At 36.4% G+C, this 20947-nt stretch overlaps 1 protein-coding gene across 9 annotated transcripts in view; it reads left to right on the forward strand.

The window, feature by feature from the left end:
• Nucleotides 1–20947, forward strand: part of RBM26 (RNA binding motif protein 26) — a 98722-nt gene that overhangs the window by 13547 nt on the left and 64228 nt on the right. For 4 of the 9 annotated variants that reach the window (XM_027844528.1, XM_027844532.1, XM_027844529.1 and 1 more), the window contains exons 2-8: nucleotides 4125–4243; nucleotides 4632–4768; nucleotides 5366–5662; nucleotides 10415–10503; nucleotides 12278–12495; nucleotides 14791–15051; nucleotides 16219–16458. In XM_027844528.1, the coding sequence (XP_027700329.1) occupies nucleotides 4125–4243; nucleotides 4632–4768; nucleotides 5366–5662; nucleotides 10415–10503; nucleotides 12278–12495; nucleotides 14791–15051; nucleotides 16219–16458 (1361 nt within the window). The remainder of the gene's footprint in view (nucleotides 1–4124; nucleotides 4244–4631; nucleotides 4769–5365; nucleotides 5663–10414; nucleotides 10504–12277; nucleotides 12496–14790; nucleotides 15052–16218; nucleotides 16459–20947) is intronic. The other 5 variants (XM_027844534.1, XM_027844535.1, XM_027844538.1 and 2 more) reach the window with 3 other exon arrangements.

The raw sequence follows: 20947 nt of genomic DNA on the forward strand, positions 1-20947 counted from the left end.
CCTCTATTGTTGCCAGCCCTAGCCTTATCTAAATAAGTAGCTGGCTGGTTAAGCCCGGTTTGAGAGAGAAGGCTGTTCTTAAGCAGGGCCAGCACAGCACTCTAGACCTGAGCCAAACAGAGCCTACGGTCTCTGGCCTAGTCCCAACAGCTTCCAAAGTCAGCATTAGCCTGGCAGAGAGAGAACAGCCTTGGGATGTTCTAGGGCAGGACCAGTGTGACTGAAGCCCAGCAAATGGCCTGAAGTAGTATCTAGTCTTACCTGTTCCAAAGCCTATGCCAGTGGGAACCCAGCATGAAAGTAGCTTCTGAGCCCAGAAGTAAGAGGAAAGGACTTCAGGCAGAGTCTGCAGCAGAGAGAAGTAGTGGAGTCCTATAACAGGAGGGAGCCCTTGAACAGAGCTCAGCACTTGGAGGAGCCCTAGCATCCCTTGAAAGAAGGACCTAATTTGGTCCAGTGTACTTGGGACCAGGCCACTGCATTTTGCCCACACCATTCAGTTTTGGAGCTTGGTTCAAGTTCATCTCTTCTTCAACCTAGCTCCTACCCCCTAACATCCCCCAACACATACCATTCCTACAAGGAAAACTGAATATCATGAGGAAATACCTTGGTATGAGAGAAGTCCAAGGGGTAAACCTGACAGAGGATAATGAACCTACAAGAAGACCAGGTAATCCCTTGAAAAAATGTCTTGGCCCCAAGGACTTCAAGAGGATCTGGAAGAAATGAAATGAGATACAGAATAGAAAAGCTAGAGGGTAGAAAGATTGGCATGGAAAGCTGACACCTTAGAACAGATGGTGAAAGACAGACCTTTTTCAAGACCTGAATGCTCTGAAAACGAATAAGCCAAACGACTCAATAAGACAAGAAATGTCAAAACAAAAGTTTTCAGAAAATTATAAATGGAAACTAGCCAAAAAGGAGTTCAAAACCAAGGAACTACAATAAGGATTGCATGAGACTTAGCTGCTACTTCAAGTGAGAAGAGAAGAGCTTGAAATATTTTTAGCAAAACAGTAAAAAGTATTGATATGCCTTTATTTCCTTTGTCATTTCGTTATAAATCAGTGGTGGTGAGAGGTAATAAAATGCGTGTTATCTCCTAGCTTTATCTCTGTTTCTGAAACAAATGTTGCTGGCAGATAAAGAATAAAAGAATGCCAGAGCAAAGCCATTCTTGTAGAATGTAATACTTATATAGAGTGGTCAGAATTTTCATAGGAAGATACTTAGACCTTGAAAAGCTACTTTATCGCTGAGTAAATAGTGAAATAAATGAAACCTTGGAAACTTAAAAAGGCAGTTAGGGCAATCAATCACTTTGAAAAATTTCAGTGACAGTTTTCTTTTTCCTTTACATCTTATATCTTATCGCTTCTCAGGTCCTTTTCATATTTTTCACTGGTGCCTCTTCTTTCCACTGCCACCATACTAGATCAAGCCTTTTTTTTACTATGTTGGACTATGGCAATATCCTTCTAACAAATCTTTGCACTTTATCCTGTACAATCTAGTCTTCACAGTGCTCTGAAAATAGCTTTCTTATAGCTCACTCCTTTGATCAGAACCTTCAATAACATAGTCTAAAGTACAAATTCCTCATCTTGTCATTCAAGGCTCTCTATAATCTGACATCTACCTTTCTAATCTTATATTCCCTTCCACAAAATCTTTGATCCAGCCAAACTGGACTACTTTTTATTCATTTTTTATTCATTGCTTTTTTGTATCTCTTGCCTTCCCTCTCCCCCACCCCCCCCAAAAAAAAGGAAAAAAGAAAAAAAAAACTCATAGCAAATAAACAGTCAAGAAAAATAAATTTTCAGCCGTGTCCCCAAATGGGCTTCGTTCTGCATATTAGTATATTTCCTGTTGGAAACGGATAGCATGTTTCATTTTTGGTCCTCTGGAATTATGCTTGATTGAATTCGTACATATCTTTTAAAGCAGCATTCAAATGCTACTTCCTTCATGAAACTCACTGGTAGACATTATATAGAACTTTATATTTCTTCTTTGGAATTAATGTATATTAAAGCAATGTTATGTGTTTTAGCAAGCTACTAGACCATAAATTGCTTTGATGGAACTTAAGTAAATTTAGACTTCTCCAGAGTTTAGCGTGGTGTTCTTTGAAAACTTAAAATATTTACTTAATTTGGATATGACATTAGTAAATACTAGCACGCCTCACTAGTACCCTTTAAATGCGTGAATTATAAATAAAGCACTTTATAAAGTATAAATATGAGTTATTATTATTTGTCACTTATTTACCCATAAAGGAAAAAATGGTGGCTGACCATTATTGGATGGGGAAGGAAATAGGTACAAACTCTGTAGTTGGAGTTGTATTTTGTTTATAATTAGAGGCTTGCTATTATTTCTTTGGGCATAAAATAAACAAAGAGAGGAGAGGGAGATAAGGGGAAATTCTTGGAATGAGACAACTTGGTTGTAGTGGTTTGGTGTCTGCAGGTGCCCTCCCTTTCCTATATTTGTAGAGTTGGTAGAAGGCAAAAAGTTGGTTTTAACTTATGTTCTGAATGTCTTGTGTTCCTGTTGATCAGTAGTCCAAAATTTTCAGAATTGATAATACCAAAAGAGAATAATGATTTCATACTTAAGGTTTGGCTGTGATCAGAGATCATTCATGTCGGAAGACTGCAGTGGCATGTGATTATATCTTACCTTTCTGTAAATAGCTCCATCATCAGGTTTTTGTCCTGTGCTTGCAAAAAATTAAAAAATAGGAATTGAGGCTTTTCAGTAGGTTCCCTGATATATACTTTAAAAACTCACAAATTTTGCCTAAAGTTTATATTGCCTCTTTTTGTTATTAATATTGTAGTTATTTCTGTTTGAGGCAATATGCCTTATTGGATAGAGTTCTGGACTTGGAATCAGGAAGATGTGGCTTCAGATTCTACCTCCAGTGCATGCTGTGGACAAATTGTAATCTCTGAGCCCCAGACAACTCTTCCTCTGAAGTTACTAATATGTTGGGGACCCATAGTATGTGAGATAAATTCTTAGGATAAGATCACGGATCCCTGTGATGACATCACACATCTTTGGCTTGTTTTTGTTGGCGTGTGGATGGCAGAGCTTTATTTACCTTGTGACCATTGGCAGAAGCAAAACTTGTCTAGTGATAAAAAAAAAAAATTAGGGCCACAGAAAAAAGTGTGCTATGGGGCATTATTCTTTTCAAGCTTTTGTATTTGTGTGTGTGTGTGACTATCTTATTAAAAAAATGAACCTGTATAGAGTCTCAATTATCCTGTGTTGAAATATGTAAATTTTTAGGGCCTCCCCTCTGCTACTCAATTGCAACCATATTTTTCTGTAGACTATGCTCTTTTAGATCTCACCTCTCACTTCTGCTGAGAGAAACTTCTATGTTTTCCTTTGATTTTTTGCCTATATTTTGTTAAGCCATCAAACTATTTTTGTTAACAAACTAGTTTATGAAACTTTGCTCTTGTCTCTTTACTTTTTTGATTATTCAGTCATCACTCTGTATTAGGCAGACAGAGCCAGGGCACAGGTTGGAGGAACTTAACGTATAGCATCCAGAAGTTTTATCTGGCAACCCAGTGCGGATGAAATCTTATCACCTCAATGCTGTAGCAAAAATTTGTATGACAAAAATATTACCAGGTGTCAGCTGGAGGTACTTTTTCTTAAAACAATAGTCAACATATAACACTTCTTTGCAAAATTGTAGAGGGTATGACCTGTTTAATTGATTTTTAAATCATTGAGATAAAAAGTTTTCTCCTAAATTTTTATTGTTCTGTGTGTGGTGTTACATAAAAATCTTTGTAATAGTGAAAGAGGTCCTGCTGCCTTGTGCAGTAATACTCTTTCAAAGTGTATTTTGATAAAAGCCTTCCCCCCATGGTTTTCTGTAGTGGTTATATGTCCAGTTTCATGTTACATGTATAACATTCTAAAAACATATCAAAGGAAACACTATTTACACACTAATTTACACTTATACATACTAATAATTAAATGATAAGCACACAGAGAATGGTATCATAATAGAGTTTCTTTTATGTCTGCAGATATTTTCATTCATAGACTTATTAAAAATTCCTTTTTATTTTTAGCTGTGATGCTGACCCATCAGCTCTAGCTAAATATGTTCTTGCTTTGGTAAAGAAGGATAAAAGTGAAAAAGAGCTGAAGGCATTATGTATTGATCAACTGGATGTATTTCTTCAGAAGGGTGAGTGGGAATTATTATCTTTATTTTAATAAACTTTAAAGATATTTAAAAAAACAGTAATCAAATAGAAATCTAGGTAGAATACAGTTTTAACAAGCAGCAAATAATAGTACCACTTGTCATATTCAAATTTTGCTAACATGAAATACTAGGCCACATTGTCATCTATAACCATGCCAACGTTTTTTTTTTAGCTTGGTCTTTTTTATTACTTGTGTAAGAAAATTGCTGAGACCATAAAAATGTAGTCTTATTTAAAATTTTATTAATTAAAAATTAAAAAGCATTATCAGAATGCTGGCGTAAGTAATTTACTGCTGTGGAATATTGGATAATTAATAGCTTAGAGTTGTCCCTTAACCCATAGGTTTTCTAATTCTCCTTTTAGAGACACAGATATTTGTAGAAAAACTTTTTGATGCTGTGAATACGAAGAGCTACCTACCTCCACCCGAACAGCCATCATCAGGAAGTCTAAAGGTAGAATTTTTTCAACACCAAGAAAAAGATATAAAAAAGGAAGAGGTAGGAATTTGGGTTGTATCTTACAAGCTGTTTAAGTTGTCCATATGACATCAGCATTAAACTATATGAATTTTATTCGCCATATTGTCTTGGAGGCTTATAATCATGCTGTTATTATTGCTAGGATCAGATTTGCAAAATATCTTCTTTACTCTGCAGTATTATTAAATGCATGTAATGAAAGAATCCCTCTGTAGTAAAAGAGCCAAAAAGTCAAACCTAATCTCAGACTGATATAAAAGCTCTTAACTTTAGACTTAAAGGATCCCTGAAATATCACTTTCTGTGTTTCATTTTTTTAGGACTTTTCTATTTTATTTACTGCTGCCAGTTAACACTGGAATTCTAGTAGCCGCCTACTAGTGTTTGAGGATTGCAGTGGCAGTAGTAATAATTCATGGAAATTGAGCCATCATGTGTGTTCAGTCAGAACTATTGTGTTATTAGATTTTTTTTTTTTAAAGAAATATTTGGGGCAAGATGGGTAACAAGAAAGGGGGTAGGCCCCTTGCTTGGGGTGGATGGTATAATATTAACAACGACAGAGAGAAAGTGGAACTACTCAACTGCTATTTTGCTTCCGTCTTCTCTGTCAAGGAGAATGATCTTCAGACTGGAAAGGATAGAACAAACATGGTTAAAAGGGAATTGGAGCCAAAGATAGGTGAGGAGATAGTGAGAGAGCACCTAGCGACTCTAAATGAGTTCAAGTCTCCTGGCCTGGACGAATTACACCCTAGGGTGCTGAAAGAACTCACAGATGTGATCGCTGAACCGCTGTCGGTGATCTTTGATGAATCGTGGAGAACGGGAGAGGTGCCGCGGGACTGGAGACGGGCAAATGTCCCAATTTTCAAAAAGGGGAAGAAGGTGGATTCCACAAACTACAGACCGGTGAGCTTCATGTTCATCCCAGGCAAAATTCTAAAACGGATTATTAAACAGATGGTTTGTGAGCACTTAGAAAGGGAAGCAGTGATCACTACGAACCAGCATTAAGTTCACTGAGAACAAGTCATGCACAAGACTAACCTCATTTCTTTTTTGACTAGGTTATTAGAACATGAGAATGCTATAGAAAATACTATATCTGGATTTCAGCAAGGCATTTGACAAAGTTTCTCATGATATCCTTGTGGACAAGATGGAGAAATGTGGGCTGGATTATAGTACAGTTAGGTGGATTCAGACCTGGTTGAACGACTAGCCCCCAATATATATTGATTAATGGATCGACGTGAACCTGGAGGGTGGTCTTCAGTGACTTGCCAAAGAGCTTTGTCCTCTGCCCTGTCCTATTCAGCATTTGTATCAATGACTTGGATGAAGACATTGATGACATGCTTATCAAGTTTGCAGATGACATGAAGCTGGGTGGGATAGCTGATATATTGGATGACAGAATCAGGATCCAAAATACTCTCATCGGGTTGGAATGATGATCCGAATCTAACAAGATCAAACATAAAAGGGATACATAGAAAGTCTTGCACTTAGGTTGAAAACAGTTAACTGTGCAGAAGTTCAGATTGGGGGTGATATGACCAGAAAGCAGTTCATATGAAAAAGAATTATATTTTTCTTAAGAAAGCTTAGTATGAGTTGACAGTGTTATGTGGCTACCAGAAAAACTAATGTAGTCTTAGGCTGCAAAAATGAAAATATAGTGTCCTAAACAAGTAGGAAGATAGTTCCACTGTATTTTGCCCTGGTCAGACCATAGCCTCAGCATTGTGTTCAGTTTGGATGCCACATTTAAAGTTGGATGTGGAAAAATTGTAGTGTATCTAGGGAATGGTAACTAGAGTGGTAAGGATATTGGAAACCACATCTGGGCAACATTTAAATGAACTCAGAGTTATTAGCTTGGAGAAAAAAAGACTGAGGGAGACATGGTAGCTGTTTTTAAATAGTTTGAAGGGCTTTCATGTAGAAGGGAAATGAAACTAATTCTGTGTAGCTCCAGAGTACAGAATTAAGAGCAAAGGGTAGAAGTTATAGGGGAGGCACATTTTAGCACATCATAAGAGATAGAGCTATCTTGAAAGGAAATGGACTTCTCTGCAAGCTTCCCATCAGTAGTTGTGTTCAAGCAGGTAAACCTCTTGCTGTGGTTGTTATGGAAAAGATTCATACTTTTAGCCAGAGGACTAGCCATAATTCTTGAACTTCTCTTAGGTTATTAGTCAACTATTGTTAATTTCATTCACATTTGTGTCAAAAAATGGGGTAGCCTACCTTTATAACCTTGGTCCTTGTAGGTTGTAAAGCTTGTCTAATACGAGTATGAAGGTACTAGGTATCTCAAGGTAGTCACTAATTGCAGGAACTAAATATAAATAATTGAAAATGCCAACAAATGTCTATTGAAATTTTTAAGTAGGATAAATAAGATTTATTTCTGGGGTTGGAACTTAAGAGCCTGGGTATAGACTATAATTTTTTAAAGTAGGTATTGTGGTAGAATTGCAAAGGTACACTAAATAGGTTGCCTATATTGAGAGAATGCCATAAAGAATGTTGGCCTTTATCCTTTCTGGGGCCCTATTTGATATAAATCCAAGTGTTATGGGAATTGTCTTCCCTTCAGCCATCTAAGCAACATCAGCTTTAAGTTTCCTATTTTACTTGAATGATATGGGGTAAGTCAGTCTTCAGCCATAGTGTCTTCTTAACCATTTCCCTTTAAGCAGCATCTGTACATGACCCTTCTAGTCTGCCTTCATGTCAGAAAATGACCTGAGCTAGTCACACCAAAAGATTGATGCCTTCAAGTCTGACTTCATGTCAGCATGGGTTGAAGAACTGGAGGAACGTAGGCACATCACTGTACACAAATAGAGAAAGTAGATCAGTACCAGTTCACGTAATGTTTTCTGGCAGGAGCTGGAGTGGGGAGCAGAACATAGGGTCTGGTTTTTTACTTCCCACAATGTGGTTTAGGTTCCTCTGCATTTGTATTGAGATACTCCTCTTGTGGGTCATCATGTCATGAATTCACACTCAGGAGAGTGCTCTAAGAATTACTGCTTTTGTCACTCTTGGGGTTAGAGAGAGAGAGATGAGAATGGTTTTATCAAGAAGTCAAATGAAGATCCAAGGATTCTGTGAGAACCTCTTGGGTGTCAGTACTTGAGGTCTCTGAATTCAAGTTGAGGACCTAGCCATGCTTTGAGGAGCGCTATGTTCCTTCCACCAAATTATATTTCACAACTTTTACCTCATCTGAACTGTTGATGTACCAGTTACTACTTCATTGCCAACTTTTTGGCTATTGTTTGACTTAGTCCTACTCTTTTTTATCCATTGCATTTTGCGGGTATTGGTCAGTTGGCCATCTGGGCTAACCATTATGGATTATTTTTGGTGTAGGCAATAGAAATACTTCAGAAAATTTACTGGTCTAAATTATCTCTTAAATGAGGCTTTGAGTCAGAACAAAAGGGAAGAAAGATAGATTTAGGTGAGTTTTATGTGTAACTTTGTAAGAGTTTTTTTTTTGTATCTTTGAATATGTTTGGAGATTAAAAGTGATGCAGAAGAGCATGGGAGTGAAGATAATATGAGCTGTAAAACAATTAGAAAATGTAAGATTTAATTTTTGATGGTTTAGTAGTTATTTACTGTATGAATATGAGCTGTAAAAGGATTAGAAAATGGGAAATTTAATTTTTGATGGTTTCGTAGTTATTTACCTTTTGAAGAGGTTAAGATTTTAAAAATAGGATGCCTGAGAAGAAAGTTTAGCTAAATGTTTCTCTTAGCTGGAGAATATGAGTTTATGTTTAAAGAATCTAAAAATAATGCTCAGTTATTTAGACATGATGGAAAAATGATGTTAATTTCCTAACTGCCATATGTTTTAACAAAAAGAATAAACATAGCATATAACTCACATAACTGTAAAAATTGAATAAAATTAGCCATTTTGAGTTATGTATTGTTTTTCCTTCAGAGACATCAAGATGATCATGATAGTTTATTTGGATAGAGTAATAAGGGATTTAATTGGTCACTTTGTTCAAAAATTTCCTGGTAGACCATCTGTCTTTGGATTGTTAAATTTAGTTCTGAGTGTCTGATTTTTACCATATTAAATTCAGTAATTCTTCATTTGTTTTAGTTTCTCCTATTTTTGTGGTTGATTTAGGCTTATATATGTATTAATACCCAACTCCAGAGTTGTAACATTTTTTTAAAAAATGCTTGGCTTTAAAATATAATTACACTTATATAATCTTAAATTGTAAGCAAAATTTACTTTGGCCTAAAATTAAGAAATAGCTCATTTAAAAAAAACTCAGCTCTTGAAAATTCTCTAAAAGAATTATGTTTTTAGAAAAATGATAAGAGTAATAATTCTTGCAAAATTCAACCTGTAGTTTTCCAACAGTTTTCTCATTTTTGGAGAAATGGTTAGCAAAATGTGACGCTCTTAGAGGAAAAAGAAGAACGTTGAACAGTAATAAGCTAAATTGTGTATACTTTTAGTTATTATTTTAAATTGTCTTTTCTTCTTTGACTACTACACTTCTACAAGAAGGCCTCTATTTCCTTTTCTTGACCTAGCCCATTATCTACTTAACTTACCACATGTATGGTAATGAACAGTCACCTCACCTCCCATGTTATTGCTTCCATTTCAGCTGTCTTCTTTATTTGACCTTAAGACTCTCTTTTTTTTCATCTTCTACCTATGTAGCCTGGTGTATAGAAGCTTTAAATAAATGCTAGTTGATAGATTGATGTAGTACCCTTATCCATCTTCCCAGCCAATTTTTTTCTAGTCCTCTTACCTCACCCAAGTATAGTCTGTCCCCTTTTTTCTCTACCTCCACTCCTGCCCACCCCCTCTCTGCTTCTAACTCTTCCTAGGGAAAGAAGTAAGACACTATGGAAGGTAACCTAACATGGCATCCCGGAGTTAGATGGCATCAACACAGTGTAGAGCTGGAATTTAAAACCTAGATGGATTGTATGGAAAGAGCGTGAGGAGCCTTTGAAAGTCAGGTTTGGGGTGTTATAGAAAGCCAGATGTTAAGAGAGAGAAGAGTAAGGGTTAGAGAAAGTATCTGATTTGAGTTTATCTGAGGATTTTTTTTTTCTCATCGTACCATGAGATGAAAGCCAGCTAGAGGATTGACTATGTGGGGCCATAATGGGGCTATCTGTTGTTAGACAAGGACTGCTTCATCTTAGGTACTTTGCTGTCTTGCTGAAATACTCATTTTATGATAGTCACAATACTAACTTGTTCTTCCACTTCCCTTTGTGGTGTTAATGAATTTGGCCAAATCATTAAGGCTAAATGTACAAAAAATATTTACTTTCTGAAAAAATGAAATAAAAGCTTTTCTTGATTATCTTTAAAAATCTCCTCACTTTATAAAGCATTGTCACTACTATTTTATGTAAGTCTTCATTGAGTTTAATAATTTTTTTAGATACTTTTAAACAATTCATTTTGAGATATGATTACTGTTAACTGAATTGAATAATATGCCTCATAGGTAATTGTATATTTTCATTTAATGTTTATTGTAAAGTACATAAAATTACAAGTTATTTAACTTATTAAAGTTTTAACTTGGTGGATAGTATTCATTGCTGAATATACTTTTTGAAAAATTCTTTCCTAAACTGCAGATTGCAAAAGAAGAAGAACGAGAAAAGAAGTTTTCTAGACGGTTAAATCACAGTCCTCCCCAATCAAGTTCCCGGTACAGAGAAAATAGGTGATAAATTCATTATAAGTTGTTAAGCTCAAATGATTAAGATTGTTGAATACTTACTTTAGATTTAGGTTAGCACTGTGTATATAGTGACTGGGGGTATAATTGGTCCCAAGAAGATCTAGGACTTCTTTGTATATGATCTCTTAAGAACTTTCAACTTCACACTCTGATTCCATTTATTTGTTTCTTCCCTTAGAATTTATAAGGCACAGATTATCTTCAAAGCATTGTACTAGGGCTAAGGGAAAAGATAGAGATGATTGAGACACGGGCTCTGCCATCATGAAGAATCTTCTATGCAGAACAGATATGTTTGCCTGTTAGTGGCAGCTGGCTGGCGAAGTAGGTAGAGTGCTAGGCCTGGAGTCAGGAAGACCTGAGTTCAATTCTGGCCTCAGACGTTTCTTGTAAGGGTAATAATTCATCTGTAAAATAGGAATAATAATAGCACCTGCCTCCACATTTGTTGTGAGGAACAAATGAAATAATCATTGTAACGCATTTAGCAAAGTGCCTGGTACATAGTAAGTACTATGTAAATATTAGTTATTATTATTAGTTACTCATGCTGTACAATGAATGGTAATGCAGTAGCTATATAATAAGAAACTAAGATAAGTAAAAGGGGCTATTCTCTGGGCTATTCTAGGTCAGAGAGAAAAGTCATTTTTCTAATAGATTATAGGATTTAGAGGTAGAAATGGTTGTAGAAATTATCTTGGCTAAATTCCTCATTTTATGGATGACAGAAAGGAATTGAGGTCTAGATAGATTGATTGGGTAGGACTAAGGAAGACATCTTGTAGAAGTTGGTATTTGAACTGGTTTTTAAAGGAAAGGTAGGATTTCAAAATGTTGAGATTGGGGAATGGGTTTGGTAAGGCATTCTAGACATAGAGAACAGCATAGGCAAGTAGGGGACATTATCTAATACAGTTCTATTTCTACTTCCCAAGGGAGCTATTAGGTCTTCATGGTACTCACTTTAGACATTAAATACCTAAAAGTATTTTCAAGTTTGGGTTCTATCACATATTAGAAGGACTAGAATGGCTTTTTTTTCTGTTTTATTTTTCCCATTAGGATAGCTATTAAAAAGTGATCACATTCTAGAATGTGGGTGGTGGGATATAACCTTAAGTAATAGGAATTTGAAGGAAAATTTGTCTTATATTCAGTGCAACTGAGAATCAGTAATGAAGAGAATACTTTTAATATAATTTGTTACTTGAGAATAGATATGCAATTGAATGAGTGCTTATTAGATACTTAAAAAAAATGGGTTTTGAGTTTAATTTAAATCTCATTTTTCTTTTATTAAAGAAAGTATGGATTTTAGTTAACATCTACCTAGAATTTCATATTCTAATACAACATTTTCCTCTGGTACTTCATTTGGCCTGCGATTTTTTTTCCTTTTTATTATATCAGCATCTTTCTATGCAAAAAACAAAACAAAACATTTAGAGTTCCATGCATGTGATACAGTCAAATATTTTATATATGGAGATGTTGAACTTTTAATTTTAGATCATCAGAATCTCATCTATAATTTGATTTTTAAAGGATTTTTTTGCCCTTTTAAACAAGTTAGAGTAGGAAAGCAGGACATTTTTATTTTTGCTGTTTCTAAAGATTACCACGTTTTTATGATTGTAGGACTGAGTAATGATGGATATGAGATTTGGTGATAACTTTTAGATTTTTAACTGGAAACTTTGTTTATAGTAGCCTAAATTTGTAAGTACCCTAAAAAATAGTAATTTGATTATAGGAGCCGTGATGAAAGAAAAAAGGATGACCGTTCTCGAAAAAGAGATTATGATAGAAACCCACCTAGAAGAGATTCTTATAGAGACCGGTACAATAGAAGAAGAGGGCGGAGCCGAAGTTATAGTCGAAGTCGGAGTCGGAGTTGGAGTAAAGAGCGGTTGCGAGACAGAGACAGAGATAGAAGCAGGACTAGAAGCCGAAGTCGAACACGAAGCAGAGGTAAGCAAATGTAATGAATACCCTCCATTCTCCACCTCTTCCTCTTTTCTTTTCCCCCAGCATTTAATTTTAGATTTCCATTAAAACTTCAGTTAGCCACTCTTCATATTTAGGAGTTTAGCTTTAATCTCATGATATAGTTTATGTAAATTTAACAATTTGATTTATGTTAAGAGAGTAAACTTGCTCTTTTTCTTTATTGATTGCACATTGGTAAAGCCTTTGCATTGGTTTTTAGTTGAGTGTCATTTTGTGTGTGCTTAGGTGAATGTAATTCTCACTATACCTTGTTGAAGGGACGATGGTATAGCAAAGTAACGATAAAGCATGATTGATGTCATTCACTCTCAACTTTATTATTAGTCTTGATTATGCACTTCTAGGGTCTTTTTCTTTCTTCACTAATGACTTGGCTCTAGCTTTCTGTTAATTCTTTTTGTAGTGTTCTCTTCTGGCCCAAGACTTAAGTCACTTCAAAGCTTAGGGAAAGATGAAGAATGATGTAAAGATACGTGGAGCAGTGAAGGAAAAGGAGTTAGTGCTAGTCACTTCTATTTTGTTCCATTTTCACTTTATCTTTAGAGTCTAGGGGTTGGGGGTGGAGTGGTACACAACTTATTCAAATTACATAGGAAATGTTTCCAGTCTTGTCCTCTTTCATAAATTATCTCTTGCATTCATATTTACTTCTCATTTAGTTTTGAGTGAGAATGGAACAGTGACAAATAAAGAAACCTAAATATGAAGACCTGGCATTTTCTAATGGAATGTACCTTATTTTTAAATGTGAATTTCTTGTCTGGATTTAAAATTGCTAGTTTGGAGTTTCATGGGCAGCAACCCTTTCTTATTTATATTTACTCATCATCTATCTAGTATAGTGCCTTTCATTTAGTAAGCATTTATAGGCTCATAGGTTTTAGGACTTAAAGGATACTCCAAGAAGATCTAGTTCAGTTCTACCGTTTTACAGAGGAGGAAATGGGCCTTTAGAGGTCATGTGGCTTCTTCAACATTATGAAATATAGTAAGTATCTGAGCTAGAATTTGAATTCCTATTCTTTGACTCCAAATTCAGGCTTTCCATTGCACCATGCTGTTTCTCTTAAGTAAATGCTTGTCAAGTTGATATTGAATGAATTAATAGCTGAATGAATGGATTATAAAGACTGACTCTAGAAGTTAATGTGAAGTCTCCAAAAGTTGCTGTGCTGGAAAACTTCATTTTTTTTATTCATTCATTTATTGCTACGCAGTGGGATTAAGTGACTTGCCCAGGGTTACACAGCTAGTGAGTGTTATGTGTCTGAGGCCGGATTTGAACTCAGGGCCTCCTGACTCCAGGGTCGGTGATCTATCCACTGCACCACTTAGCTGCCCCTGTTGGAAAACTTTAAAGCAAAGCTTTTAAAGAAAATAATTTAAGCAAAAAAATAAATCACTGAAAATAATTTATTTTTATATTCCAAATAACTTACTTCTTGTTTTCATGATTCACAGAGGCAGCTGAGTGGTGTAGCATATAGAGAGTTGGACTTGGAGTCAGGAGGACCTGAGTTCAGATCTGACCTCAGACACTTATTAGTTGTGTGACACCCTGGGCAAATCACTTAATCTCTCTGTCTCAGTTTCCTCATCTGCAAAATGGGGATAATTGTGCTAACAGCTATTCCCAGGATTGTTCTGAGGATAAAGTGAGAAAATGTTTGTAAAATGATTTGCAAGCCTTAAAGTGCTATATAAATGTTAGCTATTATTAATTTAACTATGCGGTTTTCAAATTAATTAACTAATTAATATCTTCTTCTGAGAAGCAGCCTGACATAGTGGGTAGAGGACCAATTTTGGAATCATAAATCCCTGAGTTGAAGTCTTGCTTTTTACTTTTACTAGTTGTTTGACCATGGACAAATCACTTGTGTTTAGGGAACCAAGCAGTTCTCTAAGACTCTATATAAGTCATGGACAAGTTGTTGATTTGCTTTGGTGGAAGGAGTTTCTACCTTGCAAGTTTGTCATGTTCCTAACCCCCAGTGAAATCAAGTATTGCTCTACCTACCCTCATCCTGTTTAACATAAATGATAAGTCTGAAACATGGGTAAGATGTGGGCAAGAAGCTTTAGAAAGTCAGAGGAGGATGTTGCCAAAAGAGAGAGGATTGATATGTATGAAATCTTAAATTTTTATTTCATATTTGTATGTCTGAAGCAGAATATTCTTTAAGTTCTTTAAAATGAGATTTTCTGAAGCATCTTTTACAATAATATATTTTTGAAAATCATATTTTCTTGTAGAAAGAGATCTGGGAAAACCAAAATATGACCTGGATAGAACAGATCCATTGGAAAACAACTATACTCCAGTTTCTTCTGTAACTAACATTTCATCTGGCCACTACCCTGTTCCTACTTTGAGCAGTACTATTACTGTTATTGCTCCAACTCATCATGGTAATAACACTACGGAAAGCTGGTCTGAATTTCACGAAGACCAGGTGGACCATAACTCTTATGTAAGACCTCCAATGCCAAAGAAACGTTGCCGAGATTATGATGGTAAGTCATTCAGCTTTTATGTGCTGAGTATATTCTGCATGGCAAAATGTGTTATACATATCTAGTTCAGATACATGTTGCTGATGGTGGGAGTAGTTGAAATTAATGTTGTCCCTCTTAATTAAATGCTTCTTCAGTTTTGTCTTTTCCCCCATATGTTGAAGCAAATGATTGAATGTCAATTTTTAAGTACCATTTATTTGAAAAGTAATGCTGCTTTTTACCCCAAAACCACAATAAATTCCTATGAATGTGCTTTTTCAAAGAAACTGCTACTAAAACATTTTTTAATTAACAGGGAAAAACTTCTTAGGAAACGGGAAATAATATACACATATTGGACCTAGACATTTGAGTGTCTCCTATGTATAAGAAAATTGATGAGAAGGTAGATGAACAGGGAGCTTTGGAGGAAGATTTTACTGTGAATGCCAAACTTCAGTACTTCAAAAGATCTGTTATTTCATCAATGTGGGTACTCCCTCCACCAACGCAGATGGCAACCCCTTTTATGCCTTAGTGTAGAGAGTTTCATGAGCTGCCAGGGCTGAGTAAATTAGTTACCTAGTAGTCAGTCTTTTGTTAATATCTCTTTGAACTTAGCTAGTCTGGTCCTCAAATGACATATTGTCACTGGGCCTCTTTTTGACCCCCTTATATCTTTGTAAGGATTCTGCCAGAGCTCTTGCTCCAGTGGCTTAGCCTTTGGTAACCTAGGGTCATTCTTACATGATAATTAGCCATTGGAAAAGAGCTTTAGTGGAAGAAATGCTAAGCACTGCCAGAAAATGAATGCTGGATTTCTAAAATTAGTTATGGCGCTTGCATTGTAATAATGATGTACTAAGTATTCAATCTCATTTATATTTACATGTGTCAATTTTTGTCTTTGAGATTTTTTTAGTACTATCCTATATATAACACTGTTTCTTGATGGGTCTTTTGTCATTGAGAAGCAACAGAGAACTGTTATTTGAAATGGCCAATTACATTTCCCCAATTAAAGTAAAAAAAAAATTGCAGTACATCCACGCAGAACATGTTTTTAGAATATTTTTGTTAGCTCGCATAAATTTTTGCAAAATGGTTTCAAAATTACAGAAGTTCTTTATTCTCACATTTTCTTATGGCTTAATTAATAAGGTGTTTTGTTTTTTTCTCTCTCAGAAAAGGGTTTCTGTATGAGAGGAGACATGTGCCCTTTTGATCATGGAAGTGACCCTGTAGTTGTAGAAGATGTAAACCTTCCTGGCATGCTGCCTTTCCCAGCACAACCACCTGTTGTTGAAGGACCACCTCCTCCTGGACTTCCCCCACCTCCACCAATTCTGACACCTCCACCTGTGAATCTTAGACCTCCAGTGCCACCTCCGGGTCCATTACCACCTAGCCTTCCTCCTGTCACAGGTGAACAAATGTGTTTGTGTAAAATTTGTGTGTGTTTGTTTCTCTATGTACTCATATATAGCTCTATCTAGATATAGCTGTATGATATATTTATGTTCTTTGGTTTGTAAAATAAGCTCATTTTGCTAATTGGTTATTTTACTGTTATTAAAACTGGTATTTAATGTTTTGAACCTATTGAGAATTTTGAAGAAAATTCAACAATACTCAGTCTTAGGAAAATAGGAAAACTAAAACACTTTGGATATGGTAGAGTCACTGTTCCGTTAGTGGGGCTGTTTGACCTTATTTTATCTTCTTTATGACCCTGTTTCCCCTCTTCTGGATATTATATTTTGTTGTGAAAATATTTGATCTTCTCAGTTTCAAATTAACTGTAAGCCACTTCATTTCTAGGGGGAAATGAAATGTGTTTTTTATTTGCTTAATGAAGAATGCAGATATTAAATACATTTTTTCAGAAAAATATAAATATTAGCATTAAATTAAGGTAATTATTTGTGGCACTAGATAGAGAGCACTGAATAAGGCAATTCATTGTTTGGATCATTGTTGAGAAAACTGTAGTTTGTGCTATCAAACTTGACTACTGTTTTTCTGATTGTCTTGAATTTTACTCCTGAAAGAGCAAACCTGATTCATAAAAGACATTTTCATTTTTAATAGATCATCCTGATCATCATGGAATTCTAGAATTGTAAGGGAATACAGAGGTATCTAGTACAACTAAGGCCTATATCCTGCATCCCTTCATGTCGGTCCTTCAAGACTTCCATGAAGAATTTTAGATAATTAATCAGTTAGGGATTTTTTTCTTTATATTGAGTTGAAATCTACCTGCTTTTTACTTCACCCTTTGATCTTATTCTTGCCTTCTGAAGTCTAGCAGAACTGTAATCCTTTTTGTATATGATAACCCTTCAAGTGCTTGAAGATAGAATTATATGTCTCCTTTCTCCAGTATAAATTCCCATTTCATTCAGTTGATGTTTGGTATGGTTTCACGTTTCTCACCTTTAGGGTGACTTATGTTCAACTTGAACAAGATATGATACTCACGATGTGGTTTGACCAGGACTACCATCTCTCTTTTTCTCAGTACTGCTTCTATTAGTGTAGCCTAAGAGTACTATTTTTAGCTACCAAGTAATATTTTTGTCTTATGTTGAGCTTGTTGTCCTTTAAAATCCTCAAGTCTTTTTCATGTGAACTTCTTTCTCACACTATCTCTTCTATCCTGTGGCTCTAAATTTGAATTTTTTGCACCCAAGGGCAAGACTTTTATGTTTATTCTTAGTAGATTTTCCCTTCTTGGATTCGGTCCAGTATTCTTTCCAATTGAGAAGTTGTTGATTTTTTTTTTTAATCCCTTGTATAAGGAATCTCAGCTTCATGTCATTTGCATATATGACAAGGATGCCTTCTGTGTCTTCCACATGCTCTATTTCCTTCCTTCCTTCTTTCAGTCCTTCCTTCCTTTGTAGTTACAGTTAAGAGACAGGGTCACATAGTCAAGTATTTTAGGCTGGATTTGAACTCAGGTCCTCCTGATACTACTGCTGGTGCTCTATCCACTACACAGCTAGCTGCCCCTCAAATACTCTGTTTTCTTAAGTCTTCTTAAACAGTCTTTTTTTAAAAAAAATTAGGGGTAGGTAGGTGGTGTAGTGAATAGAGCACCAGCTCTGGAGTGAGGAGGACTTCAGTTGAAATCCAGCCCCAGATACTTGACACTCACTAGCTGTGTGCTCCGGGCAAGTCACTTAACCCTGATTGCCTTGCCAAAAAAATTTTTAGCATTCATTTAAAAAAATTTTGAGGTGCAAATTCTCTCCTTCTCAGGTCCTGCCCCCTACATTAAGAAGTCAAGCAGTATCAATTATACATGTGAAATAATGCAAAACACATTTCTGTATTAGCCATGTTGCAAAATAAACAATAAAAAGCAAGAAACAAAATGAAAAAAGTATGCTTTAATCTCAGAGTTAATGAGATCTTTCTCTGGAGGTGGATAGCATTTTTCATCATGGGTCCTTTGGAATTGTGTTGGGTCATTATATTGATCAGAGTAGCTAAGTCTTTGACAGTTGTTCATCCTTAAAATGTGATTGTTGCTGTGTTTAATGTTCTCTTGGTTCTGCTCACTTGACTTTTCATAAGTTTTTTGGAAATAACCCTGCTCGTCATTTCTTATAGCACAATAGTGACAAAAGAATTTTAAATGTAGTCCGAACTGGACTAGTGTCTAACCTGTGAATGGCTGGAGCTGAATAAAGCAGACCAGAGAAGTTTAATTTCAGGGTGAGGAAAACAGATTTGCAAATGGAAGTTCTGAGTAGAGGGGCTTGTGACTTGTGGCAATGGTAGGATTTATAAACTTGAAAACCAAAAAAAAGACAGGACCCAACACAGTCATTCTTAGGTCTTGAGTAAACAGTTCCCACAGCAGGCCCATGCATGCAGGCATTTTTGAGACAAGAGAGGCATTCTTGGGTCCAGTGGGAACAGTATGATCATTCAGTGGAGTACAGAACCAGAGTTAGCATGGTGGGAACAGGAGTGCAGCCCCTGGTTCTGTTCACTTAGTTAATAAGTACAGGAATTGTTAGAATGTCAGAAGATGTGATTGACCCCTCTCTGTTGCAGAGCATCAGCTGTAGCTACAGCTCTCAGTTCAGAACGTCCTGAGAAATAGGAGAGCTCCAACAAATCTAGATAGTATAGTCATTACACATATCTATTAATATGAAAATCATAAATCCAATGACAGTATTCCCTCCTTTCAGTCAAAGGCCAGGATATTCCTGTAGACAGATGGGAAACAACCACCTGAAACATGATTTTGATTTTATGTAAGATAAAAGTGAATGGGTGAGATACAAGGCGAATACTAAGATAGGTGGCAAGGCACATAAGGAAGAGAGACATCAGACCAGAGGGCAGAATGGGAGAATGCTTCTAAGGTTGCAAAGTAACCAGGAGAATGGGTCAAAGGAAGATAAAAAGGGGAGACATGCTTCAGTGTGTTTTGGCCCCTATTCTGTAAATCTTCCACTTGCCTGTTTAGAGCACTAAGATCCTCCTGTATTAGGGAAAACTGGTTGACATAGAAATAACATTTCTCCCCGGTGAAGGCGGTGGGGTGTCTAGCACCCAGCGATTTTTCAATGCCATGAGGGCAAGTGAATCAACCTGTTTTTTGTGATGAGTCTTCCATTGTGCTCCAGGCCCGCAGACGGGTACAATGTACCAAAAGTGGCTGCGCTACCAGTCAGGGATCCTGCCAACAGAGCCACAGTGGGCAGGAAAGTGAGCCTCTGCTATCAATGGAGGGACAGCCTTAATTGGGGATGAACTTCAGAGTGGTTCCCTAAAAGTAGGGATAATTTGGGTATGGTATAGACCAGAGCACGGAGCCCTTCCCAGAAGGGAGGGAGGCTGACTGGTAATGTGGAACAAGAGACCTTTCTGGGATTCCCACACTATCCTGGAAATAGGATATATGCCTTTATGGTTATCTTTATTCTGGATAAAGGTCAAGAATTTGATGCCTAATTTGTTAGGGCAGACTTCCACACTCCACTTGCTGCAGGCGAGCATTTTTAGTGTTATGAGATGCCCTGGCACCTGTTAGGGAAATCTGTGGCCATAGAAGCTGGCCAGAGGAGTTAAGTGAGGTGTTTTGGGGAGCAACCTATGAGGAGTTCAGAATGAAGGTGGAATTACATTGCATGGGATTTGATGATCTAAGGTGGGGGCCCATGTTGCCACTTGTACCCAGGATGTGGAGCAGAGCCTGAGTTTCTAGAGAGACTGCTGAGTGCAGTGGACCCCATAGGTAAGGGTCTGATATGCTAGGGGCCCTAAATTCCATGGTTTAGTTTTCTGTTTCTCAATTAGGGTGATATTACATCACAATCATGTACCACAACTTGTTCAGCCTTTCCCCAATTGATGTGCATCCTCTCAATTTCCAATTGTTTGCTACCACAAAAAGAGCTTCTGTATTTTTGTACATATAGGTCCTTCTTCTCCCCCCCCGCCCATTTAAAAAATCTCTTTGAGGAAACAGGCCTAGTATTGGTATTGCTAAGATGAAAAAGTATGCACAGTTTTTATAGCCCTTTGGGTATAATTCCAGATTATACTCCAGAATGGTTGGACCAGTTTACAACTCCACCAACAGTGGTAGTATCCCTATTTTTCCACATCCCCTCTGGCATTTATTGTTTTCCTTTTCTGTCATGTTAATCAATGAGATAGGTATGAGGTTGTATCTCAGTTGTTTGCATTTTTATTTCTCCAAATGATGTGATTTAGAGTATTTTTTATATGACTGTTGATCGCTTTGATTTCTTCTGAAAACTGCCTGTTCATATCATTTGACCATTTGTCAATTAGAGAATGGCTCCTATTTTTTATAAATTTGGCTCATTTCCATATGTGTGTGTGTGTGTGTGTGTGTGTGTGTGTGTGTGTGTGTGTGTGT

The sequence above is a fragment of the Vombatus ursinus genome, unplaced genomic scaffold, assembly GCF_900497805.2.
Source record: "Vombatus ursinus unplaced genomic scaffold, bare-nosed wombat genome assembly UNPS02014942.1, whole genome shotgun sequence".
NCBI classification, from domain to species: domain Eukaryota; kingdom Metazoa; phylum Chordata; class Mammalia; order Diprotodontia; family Vombatidae; genus Vombatus; species Vombatus ursinus.